At 40.4% G+C, this 25,542-nt stretch overlaps 2 protein-coding genes across 2 annotated transcripts in view; one reads left to right on the top strand and one right to left on the bottom strand.

Moving 5' to 3' along the window:
- The window catches only part of LOC116849258 (mucin-17-like), a 27,277-nt gene extending 2,668 nt beyond the window's left edge, over nucleotides 1–24,609 (top strand). Inside the window, exons 3-14 of the mRNA XM_032826213.1 lie at nucleotides 22–17,886; nucleotides 18,133–19,248; nucleotides 19,621–19,755; nucleotides 19,824–19,961; nucleotides 20,021–20,196; nucleotides 20,811–20,961; nucleotides 21,076–21,246; nucleotides 22,069–22,208; nucleotides 22,699–22,860; nucleotides 22,960–23,112; nucleotides 23,256–23,343; nucleotides 23,435–24,609. Of these exons, the coding sequence (XP_032682104.1) occupies nucleotides 22–17,886; nucleotides 18,133–19,248; nucleotides 19,621–19,755; nucleotides 19,824–19,961; nucleotides 20,021–20,196; nucleotides 20,811–20,961; nucleotides 21,076–21,246; nucleotides 22,069–22,208; nucleotides 22,699–22,860; nucleotides 22,960–23,112; nucleotides 23,256–23,343; nucleotides 23,435–23,496 (20,357 nt within the window). The 3' untranslated portion in view covers nucleotides 23,497–24,609. The remainder of the gene's footprint in view (nucleotides 1–21; nucleotides 17,887–18,132; nucleotides 19,249–19,620; nucleotides 19,756–19,823; nucleotides 19,962–20,020; nucleotides 20,197–20,810; nucleotides 20,962–21,075; nucleotides 21,247–22,068; nucleotides 22,209–22,698; nucleotides 22,861–22,959; nucleotides 23,113–23,255; nucleotides 23,344–23,434) is intronic.
- LOC116849261 (cytochrome c oxidase subunit 7C, mitochondrial) lies at nucleotides 24,433–25,542 on the bottom strand. The gene is made up of 3 exons (XM_032826222.1): nucleotides 25,353–25,542; nucleotides 25,157–25,277; nucleotides 24,433–24,609 (listed from the first exon to the last, which is right to left on the bottom strand). Exons 1-2 carry the CDS (start codon nucleotides 25,458–25,460, stop codon nucleotides 25,164–25,166), a joined length of 222 nt encoding a protein of 73 aa, XP_032682113.1. The 5' UTR covers nucleotides 25,461–25,542; the 3' UTR covers nucleotides 24,433–24,609; nucleotides 25,157–25,163.

The raw sequence follows: 25,542 nt of genomic DNA, 5'->3' as shown, positions 1-25,542 counted from the left end.
TTATCACCAAAACCCGTGTAGGTTACAGGAACCTCTCGTCTATGGATAGTGGAATCGATTTGGACACTACAATCGATTCCTACGATCAGTCCAAGTTCCCAACGACGTCTTCCTTCTTTAACACGCTTGATTACGACGTGTTTTCGTATCTAGGAGATGCGAACGATCGTCGGTCGCATACGTTTAATTTGGACGAAGTCGGTCAGTCAGGATCGAGCGACGGAAGTTACGAGGAGTCTCTGAAATACAGCAAATTTGACGTCGAATCGACCACAGTGGATCTCTCAAAACTTCTTGGCACATTAGACAATGATATCGACGCGCTGATTACCGTAGGAGACGTCAGATTGTACATGACTGATGATGGTAAAGCGTTGTTCAGCGAATTCACCACCGAAGTGTATTCGCTCAACAATCCTGAAGAGCACACAACGTCCGCGTCGTTACTCTTCGAAGAAGAACAGTCGTCCAAGGAAGGACAGACTCAAGTGGAAAATTCGCGAGCTTTCTTAAAGGCGATCGAGCCGTTGTCCTCAGAGTTGCAGAAACTGCTGAGCGCCGTTAAATTGGTCAACAAAAGCATCAGCGACGTGCAGAGCAGACTGTGCGATAAAAAAAACGTCGTTGAGTCCACGCGATCTGAACGAGATCATGAGGAAGAGAAAGACACGAATATCGCGAGTGCGAACGACAAAGCGGATTACTACGATCCTGCTGTTCCCAGGAAGAATCTAGATCGTCAATTCCATAGGAGGAAACGCATCGAAGCTGGAAGTGCCGTGTCACACGAAGAAATTGACAATGGAAAATTACGAAAAAGATCTAATGGCTATTCTTTATTCTTGAACAAATTGACCACACCATCGTGCAGACGTGCGAGTCTGGGCAGTGATTTGGGAATGCGAAACGATCCTGGAGATTTCTTCGAAGAATCAAACGAAAGAAAATCTTTTGATTCAAAATCCTTTGATTCAAAATCCTTTGATCCAAAATCCTTTGAATCAAAATCTTTTGAATTCACAGTTGGTTCGCCTCGTTTGAGACTGAACAGAAAGCTAAAGTCTTTGACGAGGAATCACGAGGCGCGAATGGAGCCGATTGGACGATTTGTTGGATTCGGATTAAAAAAAATGACACAGGCGACGATATTTGCGACCACGTTGTCGCACACGATGAGCGACGTATCGAACGAGAGTGATTTTTTATATAGACATGTGCCAAATTCTCCACGACATAGCAACAGGTTGATTATTCCGTCACGGGATAATAAAGATAACTCGGTGTACCTGTTGTCGAATAGTAAAAGAGATCTAGAGCGATATGGCACGAGGAACACGACCTCAGAAAAAATGTACTACAGTCCTATCGATCCGGAGTTCTACAAACAAGCGACGGCTTACCTCGATGTGCTCCGCATGTTAAGCAGGACTGAGGAACTTCGCACAGAGTATCCAATTATTGCTGATTTTACCACACCGGCTGTCACTAAGCCGTTGTTACCGTTGATTCCTAAGAAGATAGAATTCATTGATATTACGACAATATACTCGCCTCGTCCTGAGGAGGAAGTGACAATCGCTTTGGATGTAACGAGACTGGAGGAACTTCCAGAAGAAGTGACCGAATTGATCCCACGTGAGAATGAGACGGACTACACTACTGACTTTGAGTATTACGAAAGCACTGGTTACGACGATCAGAATTACACGGAAATATACGGAGACGAGAATGTCACGTCTTGGTATGAGTATACAGAGGAGATTACGAGTGAGACAGAGAAAGTTAGTGAAACTACTATCAAAGAAATTGTTTTTGAAGAAACGACGACGAGGACGACGGCAAGTGTCGACGTTCTGGAGATTGAAATCGCAGCAACTACGGAGACAACGATACAGTACACAACGATTGAATACCCATTTGCTATTAGCGCGTTAACGACAGCTGCAGTACCAACGATAATCCCTGAAATTTGGGCAACTATACCAATAACGCAAGTTCCATTTACGTGGAGAGCCTTTACAGTGCCAACTACATCGCCGTTACTTTATACGACACGATTACCGACAATAGTGGTCGATGAAATTGTAACACCGACTATTAAAACTGTTACTGACGAAACAGTCGTAGTATTAACTACGGATATGTATACTATCGAAGTACTTGAGACTACCACAGCGATTCCGATAACGAAGGCATTTACAATCGAACCTACGATGATGTTGACTCCGCTCTTGGAAGGTATGGCGGGTATTACTCTGAAAATTACAGTTCCTGCAATTACGGAAACGTCATTCGAGACAATACTCTCATTAGTAACTGAAACTGTAACTACTGAGGGAAGAATAACGGTCACAACGACTTTGAGTACGTTAACAGAGTTTGTAGCTACTACTTCGGGCTTGATACCGGAGGAAGAAGAAAGCCCGGTGACGCAGATCGAGAAAACGATAACTGCGGAAGAAATGACGACCACGGAAAGTCCAACGACTACTGAAGCTCCGACTACTACCGAAACTCCAGCAACTACTGAAACTTTAACAACTAGTGAAACTCCAACTACTACAGTCGCACAAACTACCAAAATGCCATCGATAATAGAAACCACAATAACTAGAAGAGTTCCAATTACTACTCGACCTCCAACGACTATCGGAGTTCTAACTACTACCAAAGTTTTACCAATTACTGAAACTCGGACGACTACTAAAGTGCCAACAATCAGGAAAACTCTAAAAACAACTACTAAAATGCCAACAACTACTAAAATTCCAATAACTACAAAAGTTCCAACAACTATCAAAATTCCAACAACTACAAAAGTTCCGATAACTATGAAAATTCCAACAACTACAAAAGTTCCAATAACTATCAAAATTCCAACAACTAAAAAAGTTCCAACAACTATTAAAATTCCAACAACTACAAAGGCCCCAATAACTATAAAAATTCCAACAACTATCAAAACTCCAACTACAAAAATCCCAATTATCCCAAAAACTCCTACGACCATCAAAGTTCCCACCACTACAAGAACTACTGAAATCACAACAATAGCAACTACAACCATCAAAACGCCAAAAACTCCAACAACCATTGAAGTTTTGACTACTACTGAGACATTGACAATTTTCGAAACTCCAGTAACAACAGAAAGTACAATAATTGCCAAAATGCCAACTACTACAGTCGAAATTGCAACAACCACAGAAGCTCTGATCATTACCGAGACACTAGTAGTTACTAAAACTTCAATAACTATCGAAACTCAAACTACTAAAATTATTACAACTACCGAAATTCCATTGATTGTCGAAACTCCATCGATTGCCGAAATTCTAACAACCATCGAAGTTTTAGCTACTACTGAAACTCTATCAACTGCCGAAACTCCAATAACCATCGAGGTTCTAGCTACTACTAAAACTCCAACACCTACCGAGATTCCAGCTACTACTGAAATGACAACAACTACCGAAACTCCATCGACTGCCGAAATTTCAACAACTATCGAGGTTCTAACTACTAGTAAAATTACAACAATCGAAATTCCATCAACTACCGAAACTCCAACAAGCATCGAGGTTCTAACTACTACTGAAATTTTAACAATTGCCGAAACGCCAACAACCATCAAGATTCCAGCCACTAGTGAAATTCCAACAACTACCAAAACTGCATCGATTGCCGAAACTCCAATACCCACCGAGATTCCAGCTACTACTGAAATGTCAACAACTACCGAAACTCCATCGACTGCTGAAATTTCAACAACTATCGAGGTTCTAACTACTAGTAAAATTACAACAATCGAAATTTCATCAACTACCGAAACTCCAATAAGCATCGAGGTTCTAGCCACTAGTGAAATTCCAACAACTACCAAAACTCCATCGATTGCCGAAACTCCAATACCCACCAAGATTCCAGCTACTACTGAAATGTCAACAACTACCGAAACTCCATCGACTGCCGAAATTTCAACAACTATCGAGGTTCTAACTACTAGTAAAATTACAACAACCGAAATTCTATCAACTACCGAAACTCCAACAAGCATCGAAGTTCTAACTACTATTGAAATTTCAACAACTGCCGAAACTCCAACAACCATCGAGATTCCAGCCACTAGTGAAATTTCAACAACTACTAAAACTCCATCGACTGCCGAAATTCCAACATCCACCGAGATTCCAACTACTACTGAAATTTCAACAACTACCGAAATTCCATCGACTGCTGAAATTTCAACAACTATTGAGGTTCTAACTACTAGTAAAATTACAACAATCGAAATTCCATCAACTACCGAAACTCCAATAAGCATCGAAGTTCTAACTACTACTGAAATTCCAACAACTGCCGAAACTCCAATAACCATCGAGGTTTTAGCCACTAGTGAAATTCCAACAACTACCAAAACTCCATCGACTGCCGAAACTCCAACATCCACCGAGATTCCAACCACTACTGAAATGTCAACAACTACCGAAACTCCATCGATTGCTGAAATTTCAACAACTATCAAGGTTTTAGCTACTAGTGAAATTACCACTACTGAAATTCCATCGACCGAAACTCCAACAACCATCGAAGTTCTAGCTACTACTGAAATTCCAACAACTACCAAAACTCCATCGATTGCCGAAACTCCAACACCCACCGAGATTCCAGCTACTACTGAAATGTCAACAACTACCGAAACTCCATCGACTGCCGAAATTTCAACTATCAAGGTTCTAACTACTAGTAAAATTACAACAATCGAAATTCCATCAACTACTGAAACTCCAATAACCATCGAGGTTCTAGCCACTAGTGAAATTCCAACAACTACCGAAACTTCATCGACTGCTAAAATTTCAACAACTGTCGAGGTTTTAGCTACTAGTGAAATTATAACGACCGAAATTCCATCGACCGAAACTCCAACAACTATCGAGGTTCTAGCTACTACTGAAATTTCAACAACTGCGGAAACTCCAACAACCGTCGAGATTTTAGCCACTAGTGAAATTCCAACAACTACCAAAACTCCATCGATTGCCGAAACTCCAACACCCACCGAGATTCCAGCTACTACTGAAATGTCAACAACTACCGAAACTCCATCGACTGCCGAAATTTCAACTATCAAGGTTCTAACTACTAGTAAAATTACAACAATCGAAATTCCATCAACTACTGAAACTCCAATAACCATCGAGGTTCTAGCCACTAGTGAAATTCCAACAACTACCGAAACTTCATCGACTGCTAAAATTTCAACAACTGTCGAGGTTTTAGCTACTAGTGAAATTATAACGACCGAAATTCCATCGACCGAAACTCCAACAACTATCGAGGTTCTAGCTACTACTGAAATTTCAACAACTGCGGAAACTCCAACAACCGTCGAGATTTTAGCCACTAGTGAAATTCCAACAACTACCAAAACTCCATCGATTGCCGAAACTCCAACACCCACCGAGATTCCAGCTACTACTGAAATGTCAACAACTACCGAAACTCCATCGACTGCCGAAATTTCAACAACTATCGAGGTTCTAACTACTAGTAAAATTACAACAATCGAAATTCCATCAACTACCGAAACTCCAACAAGCATCGAGGTTCTAACTACTACTGAAATTTTAACAATTGCCGAAACGCCAACAACCATCAAGATTCCAGCCACTAGTGAAATTCCAACAACTACCAAAACTGCATCGATTGCCGAAACTCCAATACCCACCGAGATTCCAGCTACTACTGAAATGTCAACAACTACCGAAACTCCATCGACTGCTGAAATTTCAACAACTATCGAGGTTCTAACTACTAGTAAAATTACAACAATCGAAATTTCATCAACTACCGAAACTCCAATAAGCATCGAGGTTCTAGCCACTAGTGAAATTCCAACAACTACCAAAACTCCATCGATTGCCGAAACTCCAATACCCACCGAGATTCCAGCTACTACTGAAATGTCAACAACTACCGAAACTCCATCGACTGCTGAAATTTCAACAACTATCGAGGTTCTAACTACTAGTAAAATTACAACAATCGAAATTTCATCAACTACCGAAACTCCAATAACCATCGAGGTTCTAGCCACTAGTGAAATTCCAACAACTACCAAAACTCCATCGATTGCCGAAACTCCAACACCCACCGAGATTCCAGCTACTACTGAAATGTCAACAACTACCGAAACTCCATCGACTGCCGAAATTTCAACAACTATCGAGGTTCTAACTACTAGTAAAATTACAACAACCGAAATTCTATCAACTACCGAAACTCCAACAAGCATCGAAGTTCTAACTACTATTGAAATTTCAACAACTGCCGAAACTCCAACAACCATCGAGATTCCAGCCACTAGTGAAATTTCAACAACTACTAAAACTCCATCGACTGCCGAAATTCCAACATCCACCGAGATTCCAACTACTACTGAAATTTCAACAACTACCGAAATTCCATCGACTGCTGAAATTTCAACAACTATTGAGGTTCTAACTACTAGTAAAATTACAACAATCGAAATTCCATCAACTACCGAAACTCCAATAAGCATCGAAGTTCTAACTACTACTGAAATTCCAACAACTGCCGAAACTCCAATAACCATCGAGGTTCTAGCCACTAGTGAAATTCCAACAACTACCAAAACTCCATCGATTGCCGAAACTCCAACACCCACCGAGATTCCAGCTACTACTGAAATGTCAACAACTACCGAAACTCCATCGACTGCCGAAATTTCAACTATCAAGGTTCTAACTACTAGTAAAATTACAACAATCGAAATTCCATCAACTACTGAAACTCCAATAACCATCGAGGTTCTAGCCACTAGTGAAATTCCAACAACTACCGAAACTTCATCGACTGCTAAAATTTCAACAACTGTCGAGGTTTTAGCTACTAGTGAAATTATAACGACCGAAATTCCATCGACCGAAACTCCAACAACTATCGAGGTTCTAGCTACTACTGAAATTTCAACAACTGCGGAAACTCCAACAACCGTCGAGATTTTAGCCACTAGTGAAATTCCAACAACTACCAAAACTCCATCGATTGCCGAAACTCCAACACCCACCGAGATTCCAGCTACTACTGAAATGTCAACAACTACCGAAACTCCATCGACTGCCGAAATTTCAACAACTATCGAGGTTCTAACTACTAGTAAAATTACAACAACCGAAATTCTATCAACTACCGAAACTCCAACAAGCATCGAAGTTCTAACTACTATTGAAATTTCAACAACTGCCGAAACTCCAACAACCATCGAGATTCCAGCCACTAGTGAAATTTCAACAACTACTAAAACTCCATCGACTGCCGAAATTCCAACATCCACCGAGATTCCAACTACTACTGAAATTTCAACAACTACCGAAATTCCATCGACTGCTGAAATTTCAACAACTATTGAGGTTCTAACTACTAGTAAAATTACAACAATCGAAATTCCATCAACTACCGAAACTCCAATAAGCATCGAAGTTCTAACTACTACTGAAATTCCAACAACTGCCGAAACTCCAATAACCATCGAGGTTTTAGCCACTAGTGAAATTCCAACAACTACCAAAACTCCATCGACTGCCGAAACTCCAACATCCACCGAGATTCCAACCACTACTGAAATGTCAACAACTACCGAAACTCCATCGATTGCTGAAATTTCAACAACTATCAAGGTTTTAGCTACTAGTGAAATTACCACTACTGAAATTCCATCGACCGAAACTCCAACAACCATCGAAGTTCTAGCTACTACTGAAATTCCAACAACTACCAAAACTCCATCGATTGCCGAAACTCCAACACCCACCGAGATTCCAGCTACTACTGAAATGTCAACAACTACCGAAACTCCATCGACTGCCGAAATTTCAACTATCAAGGTTCTAACTACTAGTAAAATTACAACAATCGAAATTCCATCAACTACTGAAACTCCAATAACCATCGAGGTTCTAGCCACTAGTGAAATTCCAACAACTACCGAAACTTCATCGACTGCTAAAATTTCAACAACTGTCGAGGTTTTAGCTACTAGTGAAATTATAACGACCGAAATTCCATCGACCGAAACTCCAACAACTATCGAGGTTCTAGCTACTACTGAAATTTCAACAACTGCGGAAACTCCAACAACCGTCGAGATTTTAGCCACTAGTGAAATTCCAACAACTACCAAAACTCCATCGATTGCCGAAACTCCAACACCCACCGAGATTCCAGCTACTACTGAAATGTCAACAACTACCGAAACTCCATCGACTGCCGAAATTTCAACTATCAAGGTTCTAACTACTAGTAAAATTACAACAATCGAAATTCCATCAACTACTGAAACTCCAATAACCATCGAGGTTCTAGCCACTAGTGAAATTCCAACAACTACCGAAACTTCATCGACTGCTAAAATTTCAACAACTGTCGAGGTTTTAGCTACTAGTGAAATTATAACGACCGAAATTCCATCGACCGAAACTCCAACAACTATCGAGGTTCTAGCTACTACTGAAATTTCAACAACTGCGGAAACTCCAACAACCGTCGAGATTTTAGCCACTAGTGAAATTCCAACAACTACCAAAACTCCATCGATTGCCGAAACTCCAACACCCACCGAGATTCCAGCTACTACTGAAATGTCAACAACTACCGAAACTCCATCGACTGCCGAAATTTCAACAACTATCGAGGTTCTAACTACTAGTAAAATTACAACAATCGAAATTCCATCAACTACCGAAACTCCAACAAGCATCGAGGTTCTAACTACTACTGAAATTTTAACAATTGCCGAAACGCCAACAACCATCAAGATTCCAGCCACTAGTGAAATTCCAACAACTACCAAAACTGCATCGATTGCCGAAACTCCAATACCCACCGAGATTCCAGCTACTACTGAAATGTCAACAACTACCGAAACTCCATCGACTGCTGAAATTTCAACAACTATCGAGGTTCTAACTACTAGTAAAATTACAACAATCGAAATTTCATCAACTACCGAAACTCCAATAAGCATCGAGGTTCTAGCCACTAGTGAAATTCCAACAACTACCAAAACTCCATCGATTGCCGAAACTCCAATACCCACCGAGATTCCAGCTACTACTGAAATGTCAACAACTACCGAAACTCCATCGACTGCTGAAATTTCAACAACTATCGAGGTTCTAACTACTAGTAAAATTACAACAATCGAAATTTCATCAACTACCGAAACTCCAATAACCATCGAGGTTCTAGCCACTAGTGAAATTCCAACAACTACCAAAACTCCATCGATTGCCGAAACTCCAACACCCACCGAGATTCCAGCTACTACTGAAATGTCAACAACTACCGAAACTCCATCGACTGCCGAAATTTCAACAACTATCGAGGTTCTAACTACTAGTAAAATTACAACAACCGAAATTCTATCAACTACCGAAACTCCAACAAGCATCGAAGTTCTAACTACTATTGAAATTTCAACAACTGCCGAAACTCCAACAACCATCGAGATTCCAGCCACTAGTGAAATTTCAACAACTACTAAAACTCCATCGACTGCCGAAATTCCAACATCCACCGAGATTCCAACTACTACTGAAATTTCAACAACTACCGAAATTCCATCGACTGCTGAAATTTCAACAACTATTGAGGTTCTAACTACTAGTAAAATTACAACAATCGAAATTCCATCAACTACCGAAACTCCAATAAGCATCGAAGTTCTAACTACTACTGAAATTCCAACAACTGCCGAAACTCCAATAACCATCGAGGTTCTAGCCACTAGTGAAATTCCAACAACTACCAAAACTCCATCGATTGCCGAAACTCCAACACCCACCGAGATTCCAGCTACTACTGAAATGTCAACAACTACCGAAACTCCATCGACTGCCGAAATTTCAACTATCAAGGTTCTAACTACTAGTAAAATTACAACAATCGAAATTCCATCAACTACTGAAACTCCAATAACCATCGAGGTTCTAGCCACTAGTGAAATTCCAACAACTACCGAAACTTCATCGACTGCTAAAATTTCAACAACTGTCGAGGTTTTAGCTACTAGTGAAATTATAACGACCGAAATTCCATCGACCGAAACTCCAACAACTATCGAGGTTCTAGCTACTACTGAAATTTCAACAACTGCGGAAACTCCAACAACCGTCGAGATTTTAGCCACTAGTGAAATTCCAACAACTACCAAAACTCCATCGATTGCCGAAACTCCAACACCCACCGAGATTCCAGCTACTACTGAAATGTCAACAACTACCGAAACTCCATCGACTGCCGAAATTTCAACAACTATCGAGGTTCTAACTACTAGTAAAATTACAACAACCGAAATTCTATCAACTACCGAAACTCCAACAAGCATCGAAGTTCTAACTACTATTGAAATTTCAACAACTGCCGAAACTCCAACAACCATCGAGATTCCAGCCACTAGTGAAATTTCAACAACTACTAAAACTCCATCGACTGCCGAAATTCCAACATCCACCGAGATTCCAACTACTACTGAAATTTCAACAACTACCGAAATTCCATCGACTGCTGAAATTTCAACAACTATTGAGGTTCTAACTACTAGTAAAATTACAACAATCGAAATTCCATCAACTACCGAAACTCCAATAAGCATCGAAGTTCTAACTACTACTGAAATTCCAACAACTGCCGAAACTCCAATAACCATCGAGGTTTTAGCCACTAGTGAAATTCCAACAACTACCAAAACTCCATCGACTGCCGAAACTCCAACATCCACCGAGATTCCAACCACTACTGAAATGTCAACAACTACCGAAACTCCATCGATTGCTGAAATTTCAACAACTATCAAGGTTTTAGCTACTAGTGAAATTACCACTACTGAAATTCCATCGACCGAAACTCCAACAACCATCGAAGTTCTAGCTACTACTGAAATTCCAACAACTACCAAAACTCCATCGATTGCCGAAACTCCAACACCCACCGAGATTCCAGCTACTACTGAAATGTCAACAACTACCGAAACTCCATCGACTGCCGAAATTTCAACTATCAAGGTTCTAACTACTAGTAAAATTACAACAATCGAAATTCCATCAACTACTGAAACTCCAATAACCATCGAGGTTCTAGCCACTAGTGAAATTCCAACAACTACCGAAACTTCATCGACTGCTAAAATTTCAACAACTGTCGAGGTTTTAGCTACTAGTGAAATTATAACGACCGAAATTCCATCGACCGAAACTCCAACAACTATCGAGGTTCTAGCTACTACTGAAATTTCAACAACTGCGGAAACTCCAACAACCGTCGAGATTTTAGCTACTACTGAAATTCCAACAACTACCAAAACTCCATCGATTGCCGAAACTCCAACACCCACCGAGATTCCAGCTACTACTGAAATGTCAACAACTACCGAAACTCCATCGACTGCCGAAATTTCAACTATCAAGGTTCTAACTACTAGTAAAATTACAACAATCGAAATTCCATCAACTACTGAAACTCCAATAACCATCGAGGTTCTAGCCACTAGTGAAATTCCAACAACTACCGAAACTTCATCGACTGCTAAAATTTCAACAACTGTCGAGGTTTTAGCTACTAGTGAAATTATAACGACCGAAATTCCATCGACCGAAACTCCAACAACTATCGAGGTTCTAGCTACTACTGAAATTTCAACAACTGCGGAAACTCCAACAACCGTCGAGATTTTAGCCACTAGTGAAATTCCAACAACTACCAAAACTCCATCGATTGCCGAAACTCCAACACCCACCGAGATTCCAGCTACTACTGAAATGTCAACAACTACCAAAACTCCATCGACTGCCGAAATTTCAACAACTATCGAGGTTCTAACTACTAGTAAAATTACAACAATCGAAATTCCATTAACTACCAAAACTCCATTAACTACCAAAACTCCATCGACTGCTGAAACTCCAACATCCACCGAGATTCCAACCACTACTGAAATGTCAACAACTACCGAAACTTCATCGACTGCTAAAATTTCAACAACTGTCGAGGTTTTAGCTACTGGTGAAATTATAACGACCGAAATTCCATCGATCGAAACTCCAACAACTATCAAGGTTCTAGCTACTACTGAAATTTCAACAACTGCGGAAACTCCAACAACCGTCGAGATTTTAGCCACTAGTGAAATTCCAACAACTACCAAAACTCCATCGATTGCCGAAACTCCAACACCCACCGAGATTCCAGCTACTACTGAAATGTCAACAACTACCAAAACTCCATCGACTGCCGAAATTTCAACAACTATCGAGGTTCTAACTACTAGTAAAATTACAACAATCGAAATTCCATTAACTACCAAAACTCCATTAACTACCAAAACTCCATCGACTGCTGAAACTCCAACATCCACCGAGATTCCAACCACTACTGAAATGTCAACAACTACCGAAACTCCATCGACTGCTGAAACTCCAACATCCACCGAGATTCCAACCACTACTGAAATGTCAACAACTACCGAAACTTCATCGACTGCTAAAATTTCAACAACTGTCGAGGTTTTAGCTACTAGTGAAATTATAACGACCGAAATTCCATCGACCGAAACTCCAACAACCGTCGAGATTTTAGCCACTAGTGAAATTCCAACAACTACCAAAACTCCATTGATTGCCGAAACTCTAACACCTACCGAGATTCCAGCTACTACTGAAATGTCAACAACTACCGAAACTCCATCAACTGCCGAAATTTCAACAACTATCGAGGTTCTAACTACTAGTAAAATTACAACAATCGAAATTCCATCAACTACCGAAACTTCAACAAGCATCAAGGTTCTAACTACTACTGAAATTCCAAAAACTGCCGAAACTCCAACAACCATCGAGATTCTAGCCACTAGTGAAATTCCAACAACTACCAAAACTCCAACATCCACCGAGATTCCAACCACTACTGAAATGTCAACAACTACTGAAACTCCATCGACTGCTGAAATTTCAACTATCGAGGTTTTAGCTACTAGTGAAATTACCACTACCGAAATTCCATCGACCGAAACTCCAACAACCATCGAGGTTCTAGCTACTACTGAAATTCTAACAACTGGCGAAACTCTAATAACCATCGAGGTTTTAACTACTACTGAATTGCCAACAACTATTGAAACTCCATCAACTGCCGAAACTCTATCGACTGCCGAAATCCTAACAACCACCGAGGTTCTAGCTACTATTGAAATATCAACAATTAGCGAAACTCCATCAACTGCCAAAACTCCAACATCCATCGAGGTTCCAACCACTATTGAAATTGTAACAATTTCTAAAACTCCAATAACAACAGAAAGTACAACTACGAAAATTCCAATCACTACCATCGAAACAACTAAAGAATCTCCAACTATTGCCGAAACCCTAACTGCTATCGTAACATCGACGATTACCGAAACTCAAATAACTACTAAAGTACCAACGGTAACAGAAACTACAACTGTGGAAATTCGAACAACCACTGAAACTTCATCAACTACTGAATCTTCAACAACTATTGAAATTCCAACAACCGTGGAAGTATTAACAACTACAGAAACTTCCACAATTACCGAAATTCGATTGACTACTATCCCTACCACAACTTTAAGCACATTTTTGACAAAAACTACTGAAAGTACAATTTCTCCGATGATAATTATTACAATGACAACGTTTCCAATTGAGAGACTTGAAACCATAACCACATCGCCGATTCCTACAACAGTATCTATTGAGACGTCTCCGATCATGACAGATACGACAGTGAATGCGACAGTTCTCAGTACAACTACTAGTACAATCACGACGGAAATTCTCGAAAGCACAATATCTCTCCTCGAGAATTTCACTATGCCTTTTACCACCGAAATTCCACTCACAACTGTTACGGCGATTATTGGAACAACTCCTGAAGAATACGAGGAATATTATCGCGAAACAAGTACAGAAGAAGGAATAATGGCGACTGCGAGCACAGCTGAGACGAAAGAAGAGAGCACTACGATTTCGATTATTACCAAAGAAACTATTGCAGAAGTGACAACACCAACGTATCTGCCATCACCTACCATATTTTTCACTGAAACCACTACAGAAGCAACGTCACTTGCAGAGACAGTTACTTCACTCTTGACTCCAACTATCACCGCGGTAATGCCAGTTGTAACTACTGCTACTGTGATCACTGAAGAAACCACAACCTTAACGACTGAAGAATTTATCAGCGTTAACTTCACTACATCATCTGAAAAGACTGCTAGTATTACCTTTACAACTGAAGAAATCACAACATCTACAGGAATTACATGGATTTCTACTGAGAGAAGCATCGTATTTGAAGAAGAAACTATTACCCCAAGTACCAGCTTTGTACCGACAATACTCAATGCGACGGAAATCGTAACGACTACTACAATTTTACCGGAAATCACCACAGAAACAATAGAGACAAGCATAGAGACGATAACTGTTGTCACCTTATCGCCAACTACTGAAAGACTGGAACATGTTTTAGAAATTGTAACCACTGAAACTTCGTTCACCAAGTCGACGTTAGTTACAACGGAAACGCTTGTAACCACAACGAAAGTTACTTTCGTGTTGCCGGAGATTATCTCAGAAACGGAGGAGTTTACAACACCGAGTACGACTGAGAGCTCCACGATATCATTTATCGAAACAACAGTTCCCATAACTAATTTAACTTCAGTTGCGACCACTAAAGTGACGCCTGAAGTCGAGACGGAATATTACGTGGACAAAGCGTTGGAAGCACAGTACGAAGAAGAAGAAGAAGAAGAATACGATACAGAAATACCGACTGACAGGTGGTATTACTATGACGAATACGAAACTACGACGAAGGAAAGAACTGTTCAGAAAGAAATCGTCACATCGAGCACAGTGAGTTACATAACGTTACCTGAAAGAAGAGTGACCAGCCTTCCTCCTCTCGTCGAAGCTGTGACAACATTTCCGTACGAAACTAAGACTTCTGAGTTCGCAACATCTCCGACAATCTCTGAGACTGCGACGACGATTCGTGTCAACGTGACTTTTACTACCTCGAGAATACCTAGTCGTACATATGTCGACGAAGAAGTTACCCCAACTGTCGCTTTGGAAACGTCTACGTCAACCATTGTGGAGAAAGCGAAGACGCTGAAAACTACGGAGTTTACCGAAACTATTGAGTTCACGAGCGAAAAGGAAAAAACTGTCACGACGAGTGTAACCTTCGGCTCCACGGAAGAATATACCCTTCCCTCTTCGACAGTTCTCGAGATCACGACGAAACCGCTCGAGAGTCTAACGATTCCTGCTAAGTATGTATACACAATGCCCGATTGGCTGAAGCCTATCACGAAGCCTGAGGAGATTCCCGAACGGGAGGTCGAGTTGGAGAAGACGACGTTCGCGAAGATAGGCACAACTTCGGAACGTGTTCCCGTTGAGAAGACAACTTTCGTCTTCGTCTCGCCGGTGCTTACGACGTTATCAGAGGAAGAATTGATGGACGTGTACGCGACAACCGTGAGTTCTGTGGCCTACGACTTGGAATACGAGATTACTAGTTATGAAGTTACCACTCAGTCATTGAAGACGACATTCGTCACAGAAGAAAGTACAATTTACGATATCGGGAGCGTTACTATCACTACATACACGGACACAACGAAGCTTAGGATCGAGGAAATCCTTCCATATCTCGTTACACCGTTCACCGTGCCGGAAATTGAAGCTAAGCTCACCACGATGAGTAAGATTGGAGAAGACGTGGTGCGAGAGGAACAGAAGAAACGGCTGCTGCAGGAATTTGACGAGCTAACGCGTCATGAGAAAAAAATTGCGGAAAGAGAGGAAAGGCTGAAAGAGAAGGAGCGACAATGGGACCGAGAGAAGAAGAGACGTAAAGAGAAGATGATGCAACGTAAGGAAGAAGAAATGGAGGAAACTACAACTGTGACCAGCACAACCGCGACCGATATTACGCCCATCATTACCGATTCGACCATGATTACCGTGATTGACACAGAAGCTGTCAGTACAGAGATCCTGACTGCGTCAATTGCCACTACGCTCGAGGTCACGCCTTCTGTTCTCGACACGACGTTTACCACGTTGAGTACTAGTGTGGATAAAGTCACCACAGCTTGGATGGAAACGACGTCATTTTATTCCACAGAGAAGAGCACATCGACTACGTTGACTGAGGAGGAGACGGAAGAAACGTATTATGCAGATTTAACTTCAGTGGAAATCTCCACTCCTTATACCGTTGAAGAAATATCTACTACGAGTTATGAACCGTTTTTTACCTCGCCTGCACTGGTGATTACTTCGGTTACTGATGCGATTTTGATCGCTGTCACAGAGAGCGAATACGATAAAGAGATAGAAAACCTGAAAAAGCAATTGCGCGAGAAGGAACACGACCTTGAGGAGAGAGAGAAAATGTTGCTGGAGAGAGAACGGAGACTGGAGGAAGATACGGAAAAATTCGAGAAATATATGGAGGAGCTGGAGAGAGAAGAAATCGACATGTCGACTGCGTTATTCGAGAAGTTGACTTCGACATCCAAGGAGTCGACCGCGACGTCCGAGGAATCGACTGCGACGTCCGAGGAGTCGACCGCGCCGACAAGTTTAACAACGCCAGTGCCACCGATTGAGATGCCTACGACTGTAAGAGGCCGAGTCACCACACCGGTCGAGAAGACAACGGAGAAGAAGAAAACTCCGGTGATAACACCTCGACGGGAAACTACAGAGGAGAAGAAACGAACGATGTACTTTCCTGAGGAAGCCATTACGCCGGAGAAAGAAGAAGAGCTCGTGACGAAAAGAATATGTCTGAATGTCCTGGCGAATACGACGATCCCTTACGAGAAAAGAAGACGAGACGTAGTGACGAAGAAGGTTTGCCTGCCGTATTTCCCCGAGAGGAAGGAAGTGAAGAAGTCAGTCGGTCGATTAGGTAGGAAGATCCTCGCTGTCCAAGTCGCGAGAGAGATCGAAGAGCCGAGAGTGAATCATCTGCCAGATCTCCGGCGCGGGAAAAAACGGAGAGTGGCAGGCGCTCGTAAGATCAGCAACCTGCAGCTGTCGCATCGCGAATGGCTGAGTAACGAAACTACAAAATCGCTGAGACATTTCAAAGGCTTCACCAGGATGTACGAAGGAACGAGGAGAATTTCCCCGAAGAATGCCGCGGCTATTACCAATGCGCGAAGAAACGATAACGGTCCTCGAGCTACAACTTCTCTGTACGAACGACATGTGCTCGAACGACACGAGGGTTTCTTTCGACCAACCACTACGGCTATGTCAGGTGATAAAGGATATAGGAAGAGAAGCGTTTTTCCTGGAGGTGATTCAATTCGTAAGAGAGAAAACGATCCGCCCGACAATAACGACGAAGTAACGGTCGGCAATACTTCAACCACCGAAGAGGAGACATCAGATGAAGACGAGTTCGGACCTTACACGGTGAACGTGCTGCGTCTTAAGTACGACGAAGACGAAGAGACACACCAGACAATATCCGTTAAACCAGATGAGAATGAAGCGACGGCGTCCACGATCGAATCGAGCAATGAGCAAGAGTATGAAGACGACGGAGACGACGATTTCGAACGTGTCACGGACTTTGCAGAAAGTGGTGAAATTACCAAACCGTATCGCGAATTTGGACAGAAGAATGATGTGGAGAAAGATGATGCAGAGGAAGAAGATAATGACTTGTCAGAGAAAATAAGAGAAAAAGAAAACGAAGAAGAGGAAAAAGAGGACGAAGAAGAAGAAGCAAAGGAAGATGATTACGGTGAGAACTCGACAGAAAGTGAAAAAGCCCGATATTTCTTAAAGAGAAAAGAAAAAATAAACTTTAACTTTAGCTGTTACAAAAATTATTTTATTTATTTTTTATTTATACTTTTTTCTTAATAATAATATTGTGCCCTTGAAATATTCTCCTTTCGCTTTTAGAAGAATTCTCTCGAGGTTATATATATAAGAGGATTTTGCTAGAGGTGAGATTATATTTGTTTGAGTGTACGAATCATTGCAGATCAAGCGAGGATATCGACACCGACGCACGACGTGAAAATTTTAGTCGATCCAAGCGAACGTGGAACACTGATAGGAAAGCAGAAGGAGTTAATAGATCAAGCTTGGCCCACGGAAAGAAGTACGACGTACCACTTGGGTGGCACCAGATATTGGGAGCTCGAGTCCCGAGACACGGAGACAATGGATACATTTAGCCCTACTACTGACACAGCTACTAAAACTATCGATCTATCGATTACTAGAACGACGTGTTTCTACGTCGTTTTTAAGAACGAAAGAAATCACACAAGAACGAAGCGTGAAGCACGTCATCGTGAAGGGAGCGTTCGCTTCCCTGCGATTTCGGTCGGACAACGAGATAATTTTCTTCAGAACGTAACGACTGAACATATATTGCAGAACGACAAGCCAAGAACGAAGAGGAGTGCCGAGAGAAGAAGTGTGCCAAAATTTGACGAGTTTCCGAATACCGACGAGCTTCCAGCGTTGACGAAAGGCCGCCAGTTGTTCGGAATCAATGAGAACAAGTTGAAACATCCAGTCGCCCAGCACAAAGACATCAGAAATACTAAATGCAACGATAAGAAAGCAAAATCGACCGAATCACACAAATCACGAGACGTCATCAATTCGCACGCCCCGCAAATGCGGGAAGCAGATAGCTGTGTTGCTAATAAAAGAAATTCAGATCAACGCAAGAGAACGATCACGAGGGCAATCGTGGATCGTCGCATTCGAGTGAAGAACAGCAACGGCGGAAGAAACGACGGGAAATTGGCGCGTCGCGATGTCACACTCGCTGAGCACAAAAATAAATCCGCGAGGAAGACGCGCGGTTGCGCGGATTGCATCTGCGACGTCGTAGACATGATCGACCGCGTGAAATCGGTCCTGGATAGACTGAGCTATCCGTTGGACGAGATTAAGGCGCTCAATTGCAGCAAGTACAAAGAGACCCAAGACAAGATAGTGATCTCGGTGGACTCGGATGTGGAGGAGGACGCTAGGGTGTTTCCACAGCCGCGTTACAACACCGAATCGCTGAAGGGCCAAAAGTACATCAAGTCGGAGGAGCTTGGCAGCGATTCCAAAGGCGATTTGGCGCTCGAGAACGGTATTTTATCGTTTCCTTCGCAATGTTTTGGCGAATCTCGAATCAATAAAAAAAATCGGTTCAACACTTTCCGTCTTCTTATAAGACGATATAAGTCGACCATTTTCTAGAGTAATTTTTTTCTACAGCGTTTTCTACAATAAAAAATAGGATATTGATGAAAAGAACCATAAATAATGATGGAGATTTTTTGAACTGATGAAATTAGATGAATAATTTGTTTCCATCGAACACAACGGAATTAAATTCGACTCAAAAATCAAATTGCACTTTCGGATTGATTTAACATTTAATATCAACGCGATTCACATAACGAACTGTATTAGAGAAAATTAATATGACAAGGATAATTTTTTTGTTTCCCTTTTTCAGATCGCGATATTATTTCGCTGCCAGGTCTCAATCTGAACGTACCCTGTAACCGAGACGGCGACGGTATCACTTGGCTGTCGAGTGTCAGCAGACCGAGTTACACGTGGAAACGGACGGACGGTATCGCGCTTTACGGTAGCGTCACGCGACATTCGAAGGAGAAAAATTGCGTATTTCTTTTTCAAACGAGTCTCTTCCGCCAGGTTTCGTGACGGAGAACGGTGATTTGGAGTTACGCAATGTAAACGCGAAAGACACGGGGAATTACACGTGCGTCGTGACGTACACGGGCGCCGACAATGAGGAGCCCGTGGAGGCCACTTACGAGGTTCGCCTGCGAGGTAAGAATTCGTCGATTTAATCCTCAATCCTCGGAAAGTTAAGGGAATATTGTTCGCAGTCGTCACGCTACCGAGATACATTTTGCACGGCGAGGGTCGTTATCGCGTGCGATTTTGCGACGAGAGAGCTTTGGACGCGTTGGCGACATATCTTCCCTTGAAGTTGAATAATGTTCTGTGCGAGGTAGATATCTGCAACGCCTACGTCTTGACACCATCTTGCTCCCGCAGCCAAGTAATTCCTCTTAATATTACATATCCAGGGTATTGATCACACGCATATTTTCCTTTATTGTAAACTCGTGAAGTGTTTTTTTAATTTTCATCTTCGACGCCAATCGCATCGCAAATTTGACGATATTTCCCGTTGTTTAAGTAAAAAAAATAGTCGTTGTATATATATTATCACTAATGTTATATATAGTAGCATATTTACTGTAAAGATAGTTTTCATTGACGAATTTCACTCAACGTAACTTTTACTTTTCGCGAATTCACGTTGGAGAAAAGATACTTGATCAATATTTGGAAGCTCGCAAAAAGATTCATCGGATTTTCGTTATATTTCTTTTATTAATATTTGATTGGTACAAAAGATTTTTGCCGTTTTTCTATTAAATTCGCATAGGAAATTCGCATATCAAAAGAAAAGGTCCTCCTTAGATGATTAAAAAAATACTGAGCCAAAGTTGTTTTTTGTAAAAAGTAATCTTCCAAGTTTGGATAATTTTGTTTCCTATTTTATTTGACAAACACCTTTGTATCTTCACAAACTTTTGCACTAATCTAATACATTATATTCCGCGCAAATCTTTCAATAAGAAGATATATCTGTAACTCTCATTACAGATCACGATGAACGTTCTGATTGTGCCGTCGCACACCGTGAAATTGACGACGATCGACCACAAGCATTGCAATGTCTTCTGCCTCAGAGCCATTCAAGACAAACTCTCGTTGATACTGATTAAAAATCTACAGATCTTCTTCGGGAAAACCAGTTAGTGTTGACGCTCTTTTTAATTCGGTCGCAATTTGTATCACAACACTCTGTGTACGTGCGTTGCGACGCTGCAATTCACAATAGCATCTCTATAGAGTTCTTTAACTACAGTTATTTTCAGATTACCCCATTTCGAGCAGAGATTGGTGCCGAGCGTGGAAAAGCCCGCGAGACAGAAAAGAGCCAGGAGCGGCAAGAGCGCGCCCAGCGATGGATTCGGCTATGACATCGGCTTATTTTCCAGCTGCCCGGCCGGATATGGTCTTCGCGGTACGCATTGTGGTACGTGAGTCACACGTGTCGTTCGAACGACGGCACTGTGAGAAATAATCCACTAAACATCACTAAACTAAATATCAATAACGTAACATTGATGTTACAATGTTAGTTCCATCATATGATATATGACTGTTATATAACATATACCTAACATGTGACATTCTATATAATTGAGTTAACAATAGATTAGATACCGGGCAATTTGATGGGTATCCGGAGAAATAGGTGTACGATATAGAGAATTTCAAAATTAGAAGTCTGAGGAGTAAATGAATAATTTGGATATATATTCGTATCATTCCATTAATAAAAGTCAACAAAAATTACTAAAAAATAATAATAGTTTCTGTAATTTTGCTTGTGAAATCCGAAACCCATCAAATTGACGTGAAAATGTTGCGTAAATCTAGTGTTAACATTATAACATCGATTATCCCAGATAGTCAAATCTACGCAAATAGATTTTAAACAGAGCCTGTTACAAATTTTTTTATGGCAGAAAGACAGCAAATCCAACACAGAATTTATTATATCTGATTATGTCGCCAAACTGCCGTCAAAAATATGATACAGCCTGCTGATAGATCCGACCAAATTGGTAACAGAAATCGAGCGTGTAACGATCTGATGGCATATTGGCAACAGATTCTGATGATAAAACACGAGCTGAATGCAAACACAGATTATTATGATATACAGATAATTATTATGGTTTCGAAGTGGGATTTTGATCAGATTTGCTGCTAATTTGCTCTGCTATCAATTTTCTTAGGTTACTGATATTTAATGCTTATTGGGAATGCAAAGAAAACGATGTACTTGTAGTTCCTTGCGACGTGGATACTTACAGCGAGGACGGGATATCGCGTTGTAAAAGATGCCCACCTGGCACTTATCAGCCCAATCATGGCGCCAGAGTTTGTCGTACGTGTACTAGTCCATTTATGAGAGGCTGCTACAATATGGTACGAATCGATACTCGAACGAGATCCATCTTAGCACATAAACAATTCAGATATAAAAATACAACTGTGCGTTAAAAATATAAAAGTGGAAATTTTATAGTATCTGAAGAATATTTCGGGGAGACGTACCCGTGAATTTGAATTGTTTAAGACAGAATCGCGAATGTAATGCCAAAATAAGATTCACTTTATAATATAATAGATGCTCCAGATCTAGAAAACGACCACGTTAAAAATACGGAGATGAAAACCTGTCGTTACCTAAAGAATATTTCATATGTGTAACGCAATATAAATTTGAATTATTTAGCGCAGGATAGAATATGATGTAAAAATGAGATCTATCTTGTAACAGATGTTCCAAATTTAAGAAACAATAATGTATTAAAAATATGAAGAAGAAGGTCCGTTGTTATCTGGATACTATTTCGTGGACGTATCGTGAATTGTTTAATAGAATAGAATAGTAACACGCGTTATTCCGTCGCAGCTCTGGAATTCGTTCTCCGCTGTGATGGTGACTCTGGCGAGCCTCAGTGTGATGCTGTCCATATGCTTGCTGATATTATGGGTGACGTGCTGCGCTAAAAAAAAATTCTGCGCTAAGCGAATAATCAGTGTTATATCCAACGAAGACGTATTTCAGCAAGAGGTAGAGTTATAACTTGGAATCACTGTTCTCATAATAAAAAAAGAAAGAAAAAAATAAGTTCAGCTTACAGTCTAAGATACACAATTTTGTATCCTACAGAAACACGTGGAGGAGCAACCATTAATTAGGGACGTTAGCGACAACGAGGATCAGCAGTGGGACGGTGAACATAGAGCGAAGAAGAAACGAGGGAAGTTTAATGTAAACAGAAAGCGTCGAAAGCAAAACGAGAAGAGATACGAAAAGCCACGAGTTAGTAAAAACTCGAGACGCGTCTTGAGTTATTTTTTCCATATTTATGAAAATTATCCATATATATATATATCTTCAGTAAAACTAAAAACGATAAGATACATCATCGTTGAAAGTAATTCTTTGTTTTATCGGTTATATAGATGCAAGAAGACGAATGGGGGCATCGTGTAATGGACACGCTGATTAACTGCCTCGATTCTTATCGGTCTCATGAAGATTACAACAGCCGTGAGCATTTTCTCAATACACTGAACAGTTTACCATCTGATCTCTCATCTTCACGTAAACGTCACGTACAATGATTATTAATTCTGCGCAGATTACCCGAAGCAATCGCATCGCAAAGGACCTCGTCTGCCCGAGCGTGATTTTGACACGTGATAAATGACGCAGAGAATCGCATTACGGACATGACGCGGCGCAAACGCGTAGCCTAAGTGAATTTTGTACAAATATCTTAGACTTAACTCCCTAACTCTTGAGACGTATGTAACATCCATGCAAATATGTGTTCAATTCTAACGGCTAATTATACCTAGTTTAAATAGCGTATATTCATTATTGTGAGTCCCTATTATGTATTGGAGAAAACATACACTGAAAAAAAGGTTTGGTAATAATCATCAAACGGAAATATTAATTATCAGATGCCTTGGTAAAACAGTACTAACTGAATGTGTAGGTGAATAATAATAATTTGGTATTAGTGAATAAACTTAGCAAGATTTAGTATCTGTTGCCAAGACTTTGTGACTATTAGCAATTTATGGTATGTATCATCAAGCAATTTGTAAAATAAAACCATATTATTTAGCAATCATATTATATGATAAATTTATTGTATAAAATGATCAAATACTTTGGTAATAGTTAATATTACGAAATTATAACGAAATTATTCACTATTATATATTTATCAAAACATTTAATTGGTTCAAGTTAAATTAAATAAAAAATTTATTTTATTATTTTGTAATCATTCCCAGACAGCTGCTAACTATTGGTGATATTTGATACTATTACACTGAGAAAATATTACACTGAGATGTTTGACCAAATACACTTGTTAACTATTACAAGATTCAAAAATATTTTTTTCAGTGTATGTTATAATTAAATATCTATATAGTACACACACACACATATATATATGCACATACAAAGTAACACATTTATGCAATTGTACACATTTTTTGAGATATACTGTTTCTTTTATTTTCACATCATTAACATGAAAAGATTCAAGAAATAACAGCTTGTCATTTGATGAATAGATGTTTTTACAAGGTTGTAAAATTGAAGATTTCTATAACCAAATTAGTGTAACGTATACTTTTAATGAAGGTTTTAATCATTTGAACATATGATCTGATACTACTGAAGTTTCGTTACAAATACATCATATATCCTAATTGTGGTAATTCATTCGCAGAGTCCAACAGTTCTCCAACATCGGCAATGCGAAATGATACTATAGCAACATAGCTAATAAACCTGTAAATAGAATTATTGTAATTATTATAACAAATCTTTTAATGTCTTGTACTTTAGGGTACATGTTCATGTTCTGAGTTGTCTCTTATCGATAAGTGTCTCTAAATGTGCTTGCCAGCCAATCAGAAAACTTTTAAACTACATTTAGAAGTATTCGTATTGATAAAAGAGAGTTCAGAATAAGGAACTAAGGCTGATATTCATAAGTAGATCTTATATTTAAGAATGTCTTAAATTTATCTTGAGATGATGTAGGGATTATTTCATTAGCTACTGAATATCTGAAGATGAACTTAAGACGGTCTTAAATATAAGAGTCGACTATGAATATCAGCCTAAGGACCGATTGTTCCAAACTTTTGGCAAGCTATATAGTCATAAGCTGACAGTTAAATCATATGTCTGTCTTTGTTTCTCCTTTAATTTAGACAAAAACAAACATATGATTTAATTATCAGTTAATTTACCAAGAAGACAACTGGCCCTAAGTGTCTGAAGAGATTTGTGACATAATATATTCAGCCAATAGTTAACACGGGCAACATACCAGAAATTTACTTCAGTAACTGATGGCGAACTACGAACAAGGGAATGGAGAATGCGCTACCCACGTAGAGCATGCACAGAACCAACAGCTTGTGTCTATTTTGCGTGCTAAATGGGAAGTTCTGTAAAGAAGGTTCGAAAGAGCGTAGAGTTATTGTGTTAAGATGTTATGCAATCAGATGAGAACTATCACTCACATGTCCAGGAACACCGTCGTAAGGATCGTGATGACCGCTCCTACGAATCGCGCTCGTGGTGAACCTTCTGATTGCCTGACGGGCGAACATGTTTGCCGGATTGAACATCTTCGACGTAGAAAACACCGGACCTCCTTCACGTAACTCGTGCAATATGGCGGCCCGTCGTCTGCTTGACGAGAAATCGACT

This window comes from Odontomachus brunneus, unplaced genomic scaffold (genome assembly GCF_010583005.1).
Source record: "Odontomachus brunneus isolate Ranch 3 - 2012 unplaced genomic scaffold, Obru_v1 Obru_scaffold_110, whole genome shotgun sequence".
In the NCBI taxonomy this organism is placed as follows: domain Eukaryota; kingdom Metazoa; phylum Arthropoda; class Insecta; order Hymenoptera; family Formicidae; genus Odontomachus; species Odontomachus brunneus.
This window is presented reverse-complemented; position numbering and strand designations above follow the sequence as displayed.